Source organism: Poecile atricapillus, chromosome 8, assembly GCF_030490865.1.
Source record: "Poecile atricapillus isolate bPoeAtr1 chromosome 8, bPoeAtr1.hap1, whole genome shotgun sequence".
NCBI lineage: Eukaryota > Metazoa > Chordata > Aves > Passeriformes > Paridae > Poecile > Poecile atricapillus.
Genome location: NC_081256.1, coordinates 17,431,957 through 17,449,099, shown reverse-complemented (window position 1 = coordinate 17,449,099; position 17,143 = coordinate 17,431,957). Strand labels below are relative to the sequence as shown.

Here is a 17,143-nt window from a genome sequence, read left to right as displayed (position 1 = left end):
TCCAGCACTGTAGCTGAAAGAGGGATTCTAGGTGATGCATCCTAACTTTTTAGTTCCCCAGCTTCCACGAGCTGCATGGGGAGGGTGTGTTCTGCTGTAACAGTTGGTGAGGGTGGGATTCAGGGTTCACCTCACCCCACTTTGGCACTCTAAAAACCATTCATCCCACTGGAATGGTTCAGCTGTGCTTGCTCTGTCAGCAGAGAGAGAACAGGCATCACCACCATCTTCCAACAGGCATGCTAAGATGCACTGTTGTCAGGAACCCACCTCATCCTCTAAGTTTTGGGCAGATGAGAAGCTTTAACATTCTTCTGCAGATCTACTGCAGTCTTTCAGAGGCTGGAGTCCTAGCAAAGTTGGTCTCCAAACATCCACCCTCATATTCCAAAACAATTACAGAGAGACAGAGAAATCAGTGCCGTATATGCTGAAGAGCTTGAGGAGCAATCATCACTCACAGCATCCACAGGTGCCAAATTGCACTGAACCAAGGAGCAGTTACTGCAGGGAGGAGTGGCAGTCATGGGGTGTGTGGGCTGCTGGCCTGACCTAATGTCCTAAATACCTCGACTTTCCATCAGTTAATACTATCTGTCTTGGTTTGAAAAGAGAGGTGTCTGCTAAGGATGGCAGGAGCTTCTTTTGAAATGGAAACTGTAAACCCCCTCCCTCCAAATTATTATAATTTTGAAATTAAGGGGCTCTTAGGCAACAGATATGGAAGTAGGGATAACAGTTCTTTACTAGTATATATAAAAAAACCTCACAGCTTAATAGGAAAATTAAAATAAAATGCAGTAATACAAAAAAACACTGACAGAGTCAGAATACTACCTGATATCCTGTTGGTCAGAGTGTTGGTAGCAGTCTGGTTGAACAGTGGCTGCAGTCTCCTTAGAGTGACATGTGGTTCTGTTGAAATAATCCTGTAGAAGGGTGCAGTTTTCTTCTGAAGGTTCAGTAGTGATGTATAACAATCTGGTCTTCCTCTGGGAATCCAGTGGAAAAAGGCTGAGTGTGGTGTTCCAAGTCTCTCAGATTATATCCAGGTAGGAATGCTTGGTTCCTCCCCCTGGGTGGAGCATCTCACAACGGGATGATGTAATTTTATCAGTCATGCAGTGAGACTCAATGGCCCATTAACAGAAGATATCCCCCTGGAGTTATGAGGGATGGATCATGGAAGAGATAAAGAACACTGCCCCACCTGGTTTTAACAGATGGTAATAGAATACATACTTTTGGTTACATCTTGCATTGCAACCTTACACACCATCTCACGTGACACAGCTGGTATTCATAGCCCAATTGTTGTGGGAGTCATAGGAACAAATCTGGATAACCAGAATCAGAGGTCAGCTTTATGGATTAATTTACAAAGAATTGTCAAAATCCTCACCTGAGAAATGCAGACAAGCTATCCAGGATAGTGCAGTAGAGTGGAAAACAATGCCACAGGAGAAGAAATATTAAATACATATATTTATTATATTTTTTTAAATAAATATTTCATTAATTTCATAGAAATAAAAATAAAAGTAACAGAACCCTCTTGAGACAGAAGTTGAGTTTGTCTTAGAAGCAATGGCTATTGGCAATACACTTTTAGGACAAAACCAACACCATATAAAAAACAAAGGGCCATTTAAATAAAGGACATAATAATAATATTAATATTGTTCTTAAAGCTGTATCAATATCCACAAGGAAGAGGGAATATTGTAGTGTGTAGAACAGGAGTAGGACATGCTTTGTAGAACTGTTGTGTTATGTACTAAAGGAAGAATATGATGCTTTTATGCACTTAAATAAAAAATACTCCAAAGCATTCTTCCCACTGTCCATCCTTCTGTGCAATGTTTGTCACCTTCAATAGTAGAAGCAGCCAAATGCAGCCACCACACAAAACAGGCTGTCCTGGGAAAAACAGAAAGACTGTCAGTCAAGGCAAGCTTTTTGCTAGTCTAGTGGAACAGGCAAACCTCAGGGAACATTTAGACCAAAGCGTAACTGTATGGTAATATATTGCAACTTTCTGTCTTTTATTCAAGTTTCTTATTCACCTCACTTGTGGTGTAACCCAGGTCAGTGCATCTGAATGCCAGAAGTGCCTCAATTTCCTCCATCCACACACCCACAGTTTAAAATAAAATAAAAATTAAGTAAAACCTTGACTTTGGCTCAGTCCTGGATTTCAGCCATGCTCCATGACTGCAGTTCAGCAGAGTATGTAAGAAAAAATTGTCTCTTGTGCTTTCTCTCCCCACCAGTAAAATGGTGTGACTACAGTGACTTTTGTACTGTACTGTGTTACCTACTCAGGAGAGAACTTCTACTATGTTGACCGTTATATCTAAGTATGTTTTGTGAATAAGGATGTAAATCAGGCTGTTTCAATTATCTTGATCTCTTCCTTCTAGTAGTTGTTTCTTTTCTGCTCCATATTTAAGGTCACTCTGCCTCTCATACAAAATCAAGTACACTTGCACTTCCCGCGGGAATCCAGCCCATACTTACGTTCATGAACACGTCGTGAGCACAGCTGTCAGTGTCAGCATCCCAGAAACATCGTGCAGCCATGCTAGACAAAGGAATCAGAAAGGGACATTACCCAGAGTTCACCTGTAATGGCCTAAGTGATCACAGATACTTCCCTTGAAAACCAAACTGAGCTTGCTTTAAAGGTAATGGAATTGAGAAGTGTGCTCCTGAATCCCAAGCCTTGTTTTCTACTGCTGAAGTCTACCACGTGCTGTAATCCTCTCTGTATGTGCTCCACCTTCAAACCCATCAACTCTCAACCCTGACACCTTCGCTGTGTGGCAGGGCTTGAAACCTCATTGCTATGGTGCTTAAGAAACTTTGACTTCTGGCCTATGCATATCAGTGGCTAATTTAGCTTATTTGTTCTTGTCCTTCACCTCCTGCACCCTCATGGTACACACTCCCAACTTATTTATAGGGAGCTATCGTATTCCTTGGCAGATGCTGTGCTACGAGACCACGACCTCTTCAAGTCTTTTCATATCTATACCCTCTGTTCCCTGACCATCCTGATGGACTTCTACACCCAAGCCCTACCCTGAGGACAAACAACCAGACCATAACAGGATATTGCATATGAGACCTTGCTGCTGCATTGTCTAAAGGCAGTGACATTCCCTTTTCTCTGCTGCAAGTGTCCCACTCCCTGCCTGCCCCAGTCCGCCTCAGCTGACAGGATTCCTTTTAGGGCACAGTCCCATCATAATGTATGACTAACTGTACTGAGGTGTATTTTGCATTAAGGATGTTAGTGATTGTGCTTCAATCTTGCCTCCTGTCTGTTGCAGGATTTCCCCAAGTGCTCTGTCAGCCTGTGTGGCTCGACTTCCCATTGTGATCAGACCACCTGAACCTTGAACTTCTGGAGCAGTCTGCCTGCAGACAGACATTCCTGACAAAAACCTGAGCAGCAGGTACAGATATTCCACTCTGACCTCCAGAACAGGGAGGCAGCAGATCTGTTTACAACTCTGCTGCACTTATCTTCTGCTGGAGTAACAATAATAAAGATAAGCCCAGCAGATAAAGCACATAAACCTTGTGAGCTGCTCCCTTTTGTCTCCTCCCTACCCACAAGTAAAGCTACAGCCCACTACTGCAGCCAAGAAGAATTCTTTTGTCTGGCTGCAAGCATCTGGAGCTGACTGCAAGTATTCAGCACCCACATGGGAATCTAAGCTTGGTTCCCATGACAGTATTGCAGCAGGATTATAGAAATTGAAACTTCTGAAAAATGTAAATGAAATGCTTATGGAAGGTTTTCTGGCTTTAGACAGTAGTGAGTTACTATGGCTTTTGTGCTCCAGCAGGGCCTTGGGAATGGATGGGGGGTGTACCCTAATTCATCATGAATACAACACAAAATGCTTCTGCCACACTCCTCAAAAATGATCTTCAGCATTTCAGCTTGCTAAGAACCACCATAGGGCAAATTATCACTGGCTAAGTCAACCAGTCACAACCTAAGCACTCAAGTTGCCACTAAGAGAAAAGTGATTTACACTTTACCATCTGCAGACAGACCTTTGTAGCTAGGGAAGTTGGAAGCAGCTTCCAAATAAAAAGACCACACCAAAACCCAAAAAACATGATAGAAATACAATTAGAAGATGCAAAACTTACTTCACTCCTTCTCCTCTTTGCTCTCCAATGACAACCTGCACCACCATCTTGTATCTGTCAAATCCTTCCTCTGGAGAGAGTAAAAAATAATAGTGAGAGCTATAACTTTTTAAAAATATGAGCCCAAAACATGACCCTGAAAGCTAAAGATTTCAGGCTATAATGCAAGTGGCTGTACGAGCCTATGCAAGTAGCAAAGTGGACAGACTGCTTTGCAAAGCTTCATTTTCCTAGTATGGAGTACCATGGTTTTGCTGGAGTTGAAGGGTTAACAAGGTAAGTTGGCATCCATCAAAAGATGCATCTAAGGCACAAGACACCCCTGAGCAGCCACTCTGTGTGTCAGCATTCTGCTTTGACAGCTTTCAAGAACTGGCCACACAGATGGAACGTAAATAAGGCTGCTGGTGGACAAAATGCAATTTGAAAAAAAAACTGTCTTATTTTAAAACTGTTTTGATGCAAAGGTATTGTGAGATTCTTCTGCCACACAGGTGTTTCCTTTGCTTCTGAGTGGTATAAAAGGCCACAGAATAGCTGTGTCTTCAGAGACATGCTTTTGTTTCACAACAGTAAAGAAGTACCTCTGGGGCACAGGCCAGATCTAATCAGGCCGTGGCAATGTTCCAGAAGCCAAATCAGAACAAGCATGTTTAAAATCAAATATAGAACCCAATGTCTGTCTTCAACAAAGCGATGTCCCAGGAGGACTCCAACACCCTGTTTCCACTAGAGGATTGAACAGAACAGGCTGGCTTTGTTAACATCCAACACATCAGTGCTTATCAGAGATGCCAGCTGATAAGAGTGGCCACCCCAGGCCAACCTCGCTTCAGGCTGCTGCCACTGTGCTTACACATTGCTGAACCCAATCCCTGTGCAGAGGAGCTCAGCATGGACACGTGCAGGGATTACAGCTGCTGCTGGCTTTAAAGCAGATGTCTAATTCTGGGAGAAGCACAAACCCACAGCTCCTGCCAAGGGTGACCGCGTGGCTGTGCCACCACCTCAGGCCAGCCCAGCAGATGGAGCACCAGCCTGTCCCCAGGAGAAAGGGAAAAAAAGTGTCTGTGCCAGCACACACCTCCATATACTTGCTCCAGCACGGAACTCAGGAAACACCTGCTCGTGCCTGCACTTTTCTTCTTGAACTCAAAAATGTTGGAGAGCATCCTGTGCAGCAGCATGACCTTTTTGCAGCACTGTAAGGCTGTAGTCACACCCCTCCTTGGCTGACTGCCCCTCTCCCCCTTCCCTGTGCCCCCTGAACCTTGTTCTGATCTCCACTGCTATTCCAGCTCTGATCTAACTCACAGCAGAAAAAGAGCAGGAATGGTTCTGTTTATGGAAGCAAGAAGCAATGAAGCATCACTTCTTTCTTCTCTCTAATGCAGCTTTTTTCCCCCTGCAGACACTCCAAGGCTGACATCACACACCTGCCAAGCTATATGAAAACAAATCTTGTCTGCTTGAATTGGATCTCCAGTTCCTCAGGCAAGGAATGTACTTATATAGGACAGATTGCTTCATACCAGCAGACCTGAGTCAGTGAATGGGGAATGAATTAGTTTCAAGAATAAAGGAAGAAAGAGGGATCTTGTCGAAAGTGAGAGGACATAGCAAGAAAAGAAATTACATCCCCAGCAAACCTTACCTTTCAGTCTGTCTTTTATTATCTCTGATAAAGACTTTGTAAGCTCAGGCATTTCTTCTGGGATGTACTGTACATTGGCCAGCTTCTCCTTCAGTATTGCATGGATGCATTCTTTTACTGTGGACGATTTAAATCTATCATGGCAAAAAAAAAAAAAAAAAAAAAAAAAAAAAAAGGCAACAGAAAGCCCAGAAAGTTCACACAATACATAGAAACATACATAATGCCACCTGGGGAAAAAAAGCCCCGCTAAAATGGAGATATTGCCAAAAGCCAATCTATCTATATTGCTAAAAGCCATCTATCAATGGGGTGAAACCAGCCCCACTGGAAGTTGTCCCTCCAGCAGCACAGTACCCCCCAACTCGGGTGGGTGTCAAAGCTGGTCTGGGAGCCCGGTGCCCTCCAACCCCCAAACTCTCGGTGCTCCCCATTCCCAACACCCGCCACTGCCTCACGCCAGCCCCTCATGCCAGGGACGCCCATTCCGACATTCCCAGCTCAGCTCCCACATTCCCGGGGCCCAAGCGCCCCAGTCCAAAGTCCCTCATGGCGCTAGCCCGCATCCCCCCGCTCTTTCCCCGGCGGCCTCACCGGTGCTGGAGGCCGGGCCGCAGGCTGTACGTGTTCTCGGCCCCTTCGTCCGGGCCCAGCTCGCCCATGGCCCCCGCAGGCTCCGGCGTTGGTTACCGGGACAACCGCGGCCGCTTCCGCCGCTGCCGCCGCCCGGCCCGGCGTCAGCGCCGCCCCGCCCCGCGCCGCCGGCCCGCCGCTGTGGGCCCTGCCGCCGCCCGTGCTTCGTGTCGCTACAGCCTCGGCTGTCCTTCTGTGGGGAGGGGGAACGTAAATAGATAAATAAATCAAAAGGTCGGGTTTTTGCAATGAGAAGACTTGTACAGTGAAGTAGTTGGTAAATAAGTGCTGAATGATTTGGGTAATATTTGCAGGCTATTTTAGTAAGTGTAATAATTGTAAAGTTTTTACAGTGGATTGTAGAAGATGCTGAGGTGATGGAGCAAGTCCAGAGGTGGGCGGTGGAGCTGGGGAAGGTAGTCATGGAAAGGGTGATTAATACTTAAGGGGAATGGACTGCCTAGGGAGGTGGTGGAGTCACTGTCCCTGGAGGTGTTTAAAGAAAGACTGGACATGGTACTTAGTGCCATTCTGTAGTTGTCACGGTGGTGTCAGTCACAGTTTGGATGTGGTGATCTCGGAGGTCTTCCCCAACATGATCGATTCTGTGATTGTGTAACTAAAGGGTTTGAAGAGGTTGCTGCCTGGGCTGTGGCTGGAGGTATGATGGGGGGAGAGTGGGCTAAGCCTGGCTGCACTGGGTGCTTCCCTGGGCCCCCTCCTGCCCCAAACCAGCCAGCAGCCACAGCCCCTGCACTCGGCCTTGCCCAGGGCGTGGAGGGCTCTCTTCCTGCCTCTGTACCACACATCCCAGACATCAGGGAGGAGATCCCAGCCTTGCTCCTTTCCTCCAGCAACTTCTTAAATTCTCCATAAAGACCTAAAATTCTTGCTTCCCAAAATCCTAGCCCTTGTGCCCTTTCCCCTGCCCATAGCCGCTGTGTGTCCCAGGGAAGGCTGCATGTGCCGCTGCCCCTGCTGAGAAGCTGACATTCTATTTCCTCTGCAGTTTATCTCAAAGCAGCAATCTTTGAGATCGATTGTGTTTCCCACGTGCAGCGGATGACACGGCTGAGAAAGGTCCCTGTGTACCTTACCTAGCTCCGAATGGAAACAGTGTGAAGGCATAGCCAGCGCTGCTGTGGAGTGTTGCTGCTGCCATGGACGAGAGGCTGGAGGGGGCCATGAACTGAAACAGGGCTGGGCGTGCCTGGAGGTGCCCCTTGAGTGCAGGAGGTGTGAGGCTGTACCAGGAGGAAAGGGGTACCACTGCCAGATTTTTGCTTGGGATGCACAAGCACATCCCAACTGGTGTTAGATCCTGCCCCAACTTGCTCTGAGCATGGATAGGTTGCTGAGACCCTGAGCAACAGCAGCTCCTAGTTTCCACAGACTTTCCCAGCACGTCTTGCTAGAGATGGACCATCAGAATCCTTAGAGCCCCTGGGCTGGGTGTCAGCTCTGCCTGCCAGCAGGAACACTCACTGCCATACTGGAGGTGACATTGGTCCCTTGCCATAGCCATGTGGCACCTTCCCATCACAGTCACCCTTGCTCTGCCCAGGCCCTGCAGGGTTCTGCTTAAAGAAACAGTTTCGTGTCTCTGTTCCATCCCTCTACTTGCTCACTGCTTACCGCTGCTTACTCACACCCACAGGACGCTGCTTGTCCCCACAGGGTCAGATATTGCTGCTCATGCAAATCATTTGCGGAGACCTTCATAATTTCTGAGAAGTATCTGAAAGACCTCAAGACTCTGTTTATTTGCAAACACTATGAACCGTTTCCTCTTCTCACCCCAGCCACTCGGCTCCTATCTGGGTCAGACCCACAAATGTGAATTCAGTTAAACCGTTGTGGGAAGGATCTTTGGAATGTGTGGGCTTCTCTTCCTCAGCATCTTTTTGTGGCAGTTTGTGTTTCCCCTTTCACTTGGGAAGCTATGCTTTCCCTGGACTTCAAGGTCATGCAGCTCTGGGCTTTAGTCAGTTCCATCAGAGATGTTTGATTACAGCTTTCTTTTTCTTCCAATTTTTCAATGCTCCTTAAATACCCCAGATGCTTTTAAGCCATTTTGGGGCTGACACTCAACCATTTGAGGTGAGTGCTCAGGTGATAGCTTTGTGCCCAGCAGTGATGACTGAAGAAGACCAGGACCTCCTCTGGGTCACAGCTGTGTTGATGGAACTCACCAGCTTCTGGCTGGAGAAAAACCATGACATTTTTGCTCCAATGAACTGGTGTGACAAGTGCTTGCTGAAGTTGCTGTTTCTTAGTTTTCAAGAACAAACTGCCTTCTCACTTATTTCTGCTTATCCTTCCTTTTTAGACTTTGTTTTCATCTTTTGGTGGCCAAATAGAAAAGGACTGTTCTATGCAATTTGCCATGCTCCAGTTCACAGAAAGAATTTATATTTTTTTTAAGCACCAAAGGACCTTTTGATGACCATGTCAGCAAAACCCAAGATGTACTATCCACCTCACTGGGCTGGAGGGAATTTACCAGCACGAGCAGGGAGCTGCATCTTGGTCAGAACCAGGCTGTTTTCCTTCATGCTGGAGAACCTGGTGGAGGAGCCAGGGTGAGCTGTGCTGGTCCAGCAGGGTACAGGAAGGGTTCAAAGTCTGCCTGAAGCCCCAGGGCTGTTGTGGGGCTGGGGCCAGGCTCCTCTGCAATGCTGACACCTGAGGCTGGCACTGCTGCTCACCTCACTTTCCTCCACGGCAGCTTCCTAGCAGCTTGATCTTTTCTTTTATTCTTTTCATCATTGTGTTGGTTTTTTTTTCAGAGAAAAGAGCATCTTGCCGTTGTTGGTTTCTCATGGACACGGCAGCCTCCCCGCCCTGGTTACCAGTTTATACCTATTTCAAATGCATTGGAAAGTGTGAGCAATTTGTGCTATGATTCTAATCAGCCCTCTGCTGCTGCTGCATGGGGTGGGGAGGATGAGCCAGTTTTTCCTGCCTATCCCTGGCTCACTGAGCTGTGATCTTGGTGGTGATACTGATCACATCTTCCACCTCTAGAAACCAAAATGTGTGGCAAGTGCCAAACAAGCCTCCCCACACCTGGCCCAAGTGCCTGGTGTCACCATTTGGGGACATAGAGCCTCAAGGTGAAAAAGCCTCCTTGCTGTCAGCTTCCTTGTTTCCTGGAGTTCAGTTTAGTGTAGTTTAGTTTGGGGTTTTTTTCCTATCCGGGAAATTATGACGGAAGAGGTGATGTCCGAGTCAAAACCCATGTGCACCCTTGCACATGGTGGAGAGCACTCCCTTTGCCACCCATCCAGGCAGCATGGTCGCTCCTGGCCTGGTGGCATAGAGAGGTGACAAGGTGGGCATGGCACCTTGCTCTGCAGCTCAAGCAGGGCCAGCAGCTCATGAGAAAGGAGTGATGTTGCAATGCCAGGGGGAGACTGGAAAAGAGGACCAGGACAGGCTGGACTGAGCCACCCTCCCAGGGTGAGCCCTGTCTGCCTCAGCTCTGAACCCCTTTCTTGGCCATCCCAGTTTGGCCATCCTGGTGGTATTGGGTTAGTGTCTGAGCTTGATGGTCTTAGAGGTGTTTACCAATTTCAATGATTCTATGATTTCATGACTCTGTGAAATCAGGGGTGGCTGCCCCAGCCCACTCACCTGCCAGGGACATGTTTAAAAGTGAGAGGTGAGCAAGCCCCAGCCCCACAGCTTGTTTCTGAAAGCTTGGAAAAATAATGAAGTCATCATTAGAATCACATCCTTCTCCCCAGTTATTATTTTTCCCCTGACACTTTCCAAAATTGTGGGGCACTGGGCTGTGTTCTAGAGAAGCGGAGGAGCGTGCTTTCACCTCTGGTTATTTCCTATGCCAGTATTAGTCAGTGTGGTGAGCGAGGAGTATGGGTGGCAAAAAATTACAGAAGTCTTCTGCAAATGTCACCCCAATAACAGCACCCAGGCCCTGGCACCTGTCCTTGCTCAAATCTGAAAAGAGACACGTCTAAGGAGGCAAAACTCATCCTCCCTCCCTCCCCCTCCTCCTCATCTTCCATCCCATGCTCCTGGTGGGAGCAGCCCTTGGTGCCCCATGGCTGCTCAGACCCTGTCTACCCACTGCCACATGTCCCACAACCCCACTGCCTTGGGAACCCAATGGGAACACCTGTGGATGCTTGGGAACCCAAGACTGCTTTTACTTATGAGCTTCCAGGCTCAGAGCTGAGGACGTGTTCCTTTTGGTCCCTGCCTCCTCCATCCCTGGGAGTTTTCCCCAAAAGGATGCAGGCTCAGAGGTGCCTGTCCCGCTGCTTGGCAGCTGGGTACCTGTGTGGGAACATGCCAGCAGCACACAGGGAGGGGAAGGGCCCAGGTCTGGCTCAGCTGATCCTTGCGTCCATGGGGAGGAAGCGGGGGGCGGGAGGCAGCCCGGGTTTCCCTCTGGGGCAGAGATGGGTGCGTTTCATTTCCACCCAGCCCTCACTGTGCACGACAGAGAACAGGCTGCCACTGTGGGGAAGGAAGCACAGAGAGAAGTGGGAGCGGCACAGCACACACGGCACAGCACCTGCTGGGGACAGAGCAGCTCACCATGGCTCCACATGCCTCAAAGAAGACATGGGGCAGTGTGGAGGTGGCCCTGGCTGACTTCTGTGCCATCCTCATCCTGCTCTGCTGTGGGCCCATGCTGACCTGCTGCCACTGGGGTAGGTACAGGAGTGTGGTGTGCTCACTGGCATGGCCATGTCGTTTGTGGCTGGTGGAAAATGTCTAGGGGCTGGGAGCTTTGTACTTGAAAATTAGCTCTGGCATTAAGAAGGCAGAAAACCCAAAGTTTTTGGATATATGCAGCTGAACCAAAGGACTTGGGAATTCCTGGGGCAGAAATGGGATTAAAGGATGGAGAAGGGGACAGGTCCTCAGCCCACAGTGCTGACACCAGAGCTGTGTTGTGATACAGTGATGGTGGTTGGAGTTTGGTGTTGAGTTTATAGGTTTGCCAGTGGGGTGTGGGGTTTTCTTTCTAGCTCTCATAGCTTCAGTCTGCACCTTTGGGCTGCAACTCCTGGTTTGGGCTTGATCCTGAGGGATCCAGTGTCTCCTTGTTCTGGGTGAACTTTCTGGGAGGAGAGGTTGAAGGGAAAGTGTGAGTCTGGGCAGGATGAGTGAGAGCTCTGGTGAAGCTGTGTCTCCCCTACCCTCCAGCACACTGTTTTTTGGGGGATTCATGTATTTTTTGCCTTGAGGGTGGGAAGAAGGCTGGGTGTCCCTTGGAGCAGATGTAACCTCTGGAGCTGGGAAGATACAGGAATACATGTAAACCCAACATCTACTTTCAGAAGTCCTCTGAACGCTTCATTCATTGTTGGCAGTGGCACTAGTAGGAAATAAAGTGCTGAACCTGCCAAATAAATAAATCACTGAACCTGCCAAATATTTCCTATTAAAGACAAGAAATCAAAAACATGGCAAAAATTCCATCCCTTGGTGTGGACACCACCACAGCCAGTGCTGCCTGTGGGAAAGGGGACATTTCTCTCCCTCCCTCCTCCTATTTGGTCTCATCCCTCATTTCTCAGCCCAGTTTTCCATCTGATCTTGTATTTATTCACAAAATTTCCAGGTTTCTTTTCTGGTTGGTGATGCTGAGGTTATGGTCATATGGCCAGAGTTGGAGGGATGGGAGGGACTTTCTGACTCTGCCTGCGAGCCCTGGGGCTGCTATCAGTGGTGATTTCTGAAAAGGGAAGGTAAATTTCCTTTGACAGGGACTTTTCAAAGCCGTGATGGTTTGAATAACTTGGTTAGGTGACCCCTGTGAAAAATGCTTCTTCCCATTTTTCATTGCTCAGAGCAGAAATTAATACAGCAGCTGCCATGCTCTGCTGGGTGGGACTGGCTGAAGCAGGACATTGTGTGCCTGGCCAGTGTTTGCAGCATTCCCACCATGCAGGATGGGTGAACCCACCGGGATAATGGGCGGGAAATGAGGTGAAGCAGCAGGGCTGGTGCTAAAGCAGAGCAGCCTGTGGCTGTGGCTGACTGGATTCTGTGTTGGGAACAGCCTGGCAAACCCAGCTGGAACCCCAGGGCCTGGCTGCCCACACGCACATAAGGAGGGGACAGGCCCCTGCAAGGGGATGGCACTGTAAGCTCCAGGTTGTTCTGCCCTGTCAGGTGGTCTCAGGCTGGAGATGACAAATAATTGTCCCATGGGCAGCCCCTGCCTGCCCTGAGCTCCCAGCATGGTGTAGTGGGGAGAGCCAGGGCATTCCAGCAGGCAGCCAGGCATGTGATGGGCTGCACCACAGGGCACTGCTCCAACCTGGGACTCTGTCCCTCTGCTCACTTTCAGAGTCAGCCTCAGCTGGAGAGAGGATGACTCAGACATTAAAATACAGCATATATTTAAAAAGAATACAACCCGCAAAGTCTGTTTTCCCTGGTACAGGTGTTCAGTGTTAATTTTAGGTAGCCCAGAGCACAATTTGGTCTGCTGAAACCATTTCACAATATAGTTACTATCTCTGAGAGTCCCTCTCCAGCCAGCAGGCACACATTTGGAATGGGAGAGACACGGGCTGATGTACCTGCCCATGTCCCAGAGTGATGATGTGGACTGGGCTTGCATCCCTGGCTTCCACACAGGGATATGGCTGTTTCTGAGCCCTGTGCCTGCTATAACCATATCTGCTCCTTGTTTCCTCTCTCCCAAATAGTGACCATCTACCCAGCAAAGTTGACTCTCCCTGAAGGTGACAAAGCCACCTTCTTCTGCAATATCTCCATGGAGAATGACACTGGTTCAGAGTACAGTCTCAATTGGTACAAGGAGACCAACCACAGCCAAGCCCAAAAAACTGCTGGGATCAGCCGATACAAGCCCATGACAGAGACAGGGAAGTACCGGCTCATCAACCACACTCCTGTCTTTGAGATTGAGATCCTGAACCTCCACCAGAATGACTCAGGCTCCTACTTCTGCGGATTGATCACGTTCTTTAAGCCTGATAAAGTGACGGAGAGCAAACGGTCCCAGCTGATAGTCACAGGTCAGCCTGGGGGACTGAGCTGATGGGATGGGTCCCAAGCCCGTTGTAGCTCCAGGCCTTAAGGCAGGCAGTAACTTGCTGGCAGAGGGCCTGACATAGGTCAGGAGAGCACAGTCCTGCCCTGTCCCATCCCCTTTGCCCCCTGGAGGAGTAGTGGGACTATGACAGCCTACCTGGCACTCAGCCATTTCTAAGGACAGCCCTCATGTTCCCCTCCTGCTTTTTACAAGGACTGTAGAGGCCATGTTACATTTCTGACCTGCTGTTTTGTTCCCTAGAAGAAGCAGCAGCCCCCCAGAGGAATGCCACTGACAAGCAGGAGATGGAGGAAGGCAACCCCCCAGAGCACATCAAGGCCATGCTCCTGGGCATCCTCCTGCTGGCTGGAGTGGTTGTGCTGCTGATCTTTGGCTACCTCACCTTGATGTACAGGAGAGGAGGTATGATTCCCCTGGAGGCCATGCAGATCCAGTGTGGGACCTGGGGTCAGCCAGGTGTCTGCTGCTGCCTGGGGTACATGGACTGGTTCAATGTGCTAAACTCAGCTGTGGAATACCCCTGTGGGACAGATATCTCTATGCCTGGGGGAGAGGGGTGCTTTGAGCCCTGCTTGCCTTTTGCAGAGCCCCTAGACTATGTGTAGTGGCTCTACACCACTCGTAAGTGTGGTGCCTTAATGGTGCACTTGAATCCCTCCCATGTACGTTGCCCAGGTACCTTTGGAGCACCTCACCATGCTGCAGCACAGGGCGTTGTCTCAGACATGCCACAGGCACCCAGGGACTCTCACAGAGAATTCTGCTGCACTCCAGTAATCCAAATTAAACCCTAGACTGTGAGCTGGTGTCTCACTTGTCCTTATAATGCTCAGGGTGTTCAACCCTGTGGACAAGGAGGATGTGTGGTAAAAAGATTGTGGTGTCCAGTGCTCTTTAGGGCAAGGGTGGGACTGGGGCAGCTTATGTGGCACACAAACCTCCTCTAACCAAGTGTTTTACTTAGCAGATGTGCAGAAACCACCAAGTGAAAACATGCCAGCGGTGAGTTTTCCACCTCTGTCACTCTGCTGTGCTGCAGGAGAGCACTGTGGCATTGCTGGGCTGAGGAGGGTGCTGGGCCTTCCTTTATCAGCTCTTCACAAGCGTCTCACTTCTGTCTTCTCTGCTGCTGCTTGATCTTTTCTGCACAGCTACAACTGCTTTTCTGCACCTGCAGCAGCACAATCTCATCACAAAATCAAAATAAAACTACCCAAGATAGGATGAGACTCTCTAGTCCAATTCCTCTTCAAAGCAGGCTTATCTTTGACAAGCGGACTGTGGACTGTGTTGCTATAGAAAATGGGAGGATGTTTCCCTTCAATATATCAAGCTAAAATTTATTTTGCTACAGCTGGTGCCTGTTTTTTTCTCACTTTAGCCAGGCACCTGTAGGAGGGATCTGTCTCCATCTTCTCTCCAACCCCATTCATTAGATGGCTGAAGGCAGTGAGTAGATTGCCCTTTGCTCTCTGATTTCTGGGCTGAGCAAACTCAGCCCTAGGCTCTTCTCTTGCACACCACCCTATCTTGAAGCCCAATGAGAGGTGGGAAAAAGGTTCCTAACACAGCCCTGTCTTTCATGGCTGGGCATGTAGAGAGTCCAGCCTGCCTGCAGAGGTAGAGAGCTGAGACCCCAAGGCTCATGATGTGGTTCCTTTCTGCATGTTCTACCCCAGGTCTGTGCATCTTTCTGCTGTGTATCATTCTCACCCTTCTAGGATGCTTCAGAGCTGATTTTGGCACTTGCTGTAAGAAGGGGCTTGTACTGGGGATGGTGGGTACCTCCAGATGTTGAACCACCACGATGGGGTTACCTTGCAGAAGGAAGAGAAGCCCCCCGTGGTGTCCATATCCACTGTGGACTATGGTGTGCTGGAGTTTCAGAGTGACCAACACACCCCAGTGCCTTCCAAGACTCGGCTGGTTGAGCAGACTGAATATGCCACCATCATCTTCCCCGAGGAGAAACCCGTCACACCAGAGCGCAGCAAGAAACACCTGGATGAGCAGACTCGACAGCTGCCATCACAGCCCTGCTGAGGGTCAGGGTCCCTCCTCACCAGGGTGTGGGTATGAACAGGCTGCCTCAGTCCCTCGCTCTGGGAAAAATCCAGCATATCAGGACTAAAGCAACAGAGATGCTGCTGGAGTCGATATTGAACAGTCCTGGCCGTGATGTTATTGTGGCCATGGAGTGGGTACCACAGGATGAGGAAGGTCCCTGTTGTGCTCCATGTGCTGCCTCTTCACTCAGGGCAGGGAGGATGGGCTGGGGCAGAGCAGTGATGCCAACAGGTCTGTCCCAGAGGTGATTTACATTATGCCTCGGTTTTCTACCTCCACCCGGTTCTCTCTGGAGTGGCCATGCTGCTTCCCTGCCCCATGTCTGAACCAACTATCAAAGCATGACTGTTGAAGAAAATGCTGGAGGTCAGAACTGGAGTGAATCCTGTGAGATGCTGCGCATGGGAGCCCAAGGCTTCTTGCAAGCTTCTCCTTGCTTGGAGCAGAGGCTGACCTATGTTCCGCTATTCAGAAATCCCTGGGAAGCAGGCAGCTGGTTTTCTGCCTGTCTCCAGGCATTTTCCTCCTCTGCATGAGGGTTAATCTACCCTTGTGTTCCTCCGTCCCCAAGTGGGAGTCAGATCTGGCCATGGGGTGAATAAAGAATTTTGATCCGAGGAGTTTGTTGACTTGTGATGGCAAGTGCGTGGGCAGGCAAATAACGGCTCTTGCAGTGCAGGGCAGAGCTGGGAGGTGGCAGCATCTGTTGTGGTTCCTGGGCCTCTCCGTGAGATATGCAAGCTGCTCTTCCACAAAGCTGCTCTTTAGAATTTAGAGAGGTTGATGATCATTTTCTCCTTGCCCCTGTCTGAGCTGGTCACCCAGGCATGGCTGCAAACCAAGACTCCCCCTTAATGAGGCTTGTCTTGGGGCACTCACCCAGTCCATGGGGATGAGCATCCCTGCTGTGCCAGGGGTCTGGCTGCCATCAGCCAGGGCAAAGCTCACAGTGTGGTGCTCGTTCAGCTTTTTGGCTTCAAACTTCCACTTTCTCTCTTGAAAGAAATGTGCTACCTGCCAGAAACCAGAGCGGAAAGAAGTGACAGCTGCTTGAGAGAAGAGAAACCCCAGTAAGGAGTGGCTTTGGAGGCAGCAGAGACTTGCCAGGGAGTGTGAAACTCAGTGAAAACTGAGAAGAGTCGCTTGCATCTCACACTTTGGCAGCACTGTCAGCAGGTGTCTTCTTCCCTTAAACCCAGTAAAACCAGTGCAGCCTTGTGGGAGCCAACCTGGGTACTGGGGGAAAGGGTGAGACAAGCCAGGCACCATATCTTGTACTCTGTGGGGACTGGAAAGTCCATGAGAAACTTCCAGAGGGGACTAGATGAGATAAATATCCATTTGGGATAGCTTACGCCTTTCTTCAGGGTAGGACAGTGGATGTGCTGCCCACTTTGGCCCGCAGTGCTGAAGGCTCCCAGTAGCCTCCATGGGCAGTGCCATTAACTCCAATGCCATTCACTGACATCAGTTCATGGTTCAGCCCATCAGGGCTTTTTACCAGCAGGAGTCCAGCTCCTTACCCCAGCTGCTCTGTCAGAGACCTGCTGTGG

At 49.3% G+C, this 17,143-nt stretch overlaps 2 protein-coding genes across 3 annotated transcripts; one reads left to right on the top strand and one right to left on the bottom strand.

Annotated features, from left to right (window-relative positions):
- Window positions 1–1,470: 1,470 nt before the first annotated feature.
- DYNLT2B (dynein light chain Tctex-type 2B) lies at window positions 1,471–6,576 on the bottom strand. Its single transcript, XM_058843645.1, has 5 exons — window positions 6,419–6,576; window positions 5,825–5,958; window positions 4,171–4,240; window positions 2,521–2,584; window positions 1,471–1,920 (listed from the first exon to the last, which is right to left on the bottom strand). Exons 1-5 carry the CDS (start codon window positions 6,484–6,486, stop codon window positions 1,873–1,875), a joined length of 384 nt encoding a protein of 127 aa, XP_058699628.1. The 5' UTR covers window positions 6,487–6,576; the 3' UTR covers window positions 1,471–1,872.
- Window positions 2,564–16,195, top strand: PDCD1 (programmed cell death 1). 2 transcript variants are annotated; one of them, XM_058843644.1, is made up of 7 exons: window positions 2,564–2,687; window positions 3,336–3,461; window positions 9,247–9,342; window positions 13,153–13,485; window positions 13,764–13,925; window positions 14,491–14,525; window positions 15,348–16,195. In XM_058843644.1, the coding sequence occupies exons 3-7, from the start codon at window positions 9,279–9,281 to the stop codon at window positions 15,564–15,566; spliced, it is 813 nt and encodes a 270-aa protein (XP_058699627.1). In that variant the 5' UTR covers window positions 2,564–2,687; window positions 3,336–3,461; window positions 9,247–9,278; the 3' UTR covers window positions 15,567–16,195. The 2 variants fall into 2 exon arrangements, with proteins under 2 accessions (XP_058699627.1, XP_058699626.1); XM_058843643.1 differs by lacking the exons at window positions 2,564–2,687; window positions 3,336–3,461; window positions 9,247–9,342 and adding an exon at window positions 10,792–11,139.
- The last annotated feature ends 948 nt before the right edge of the window (window positions 16,196–17,143 follow it).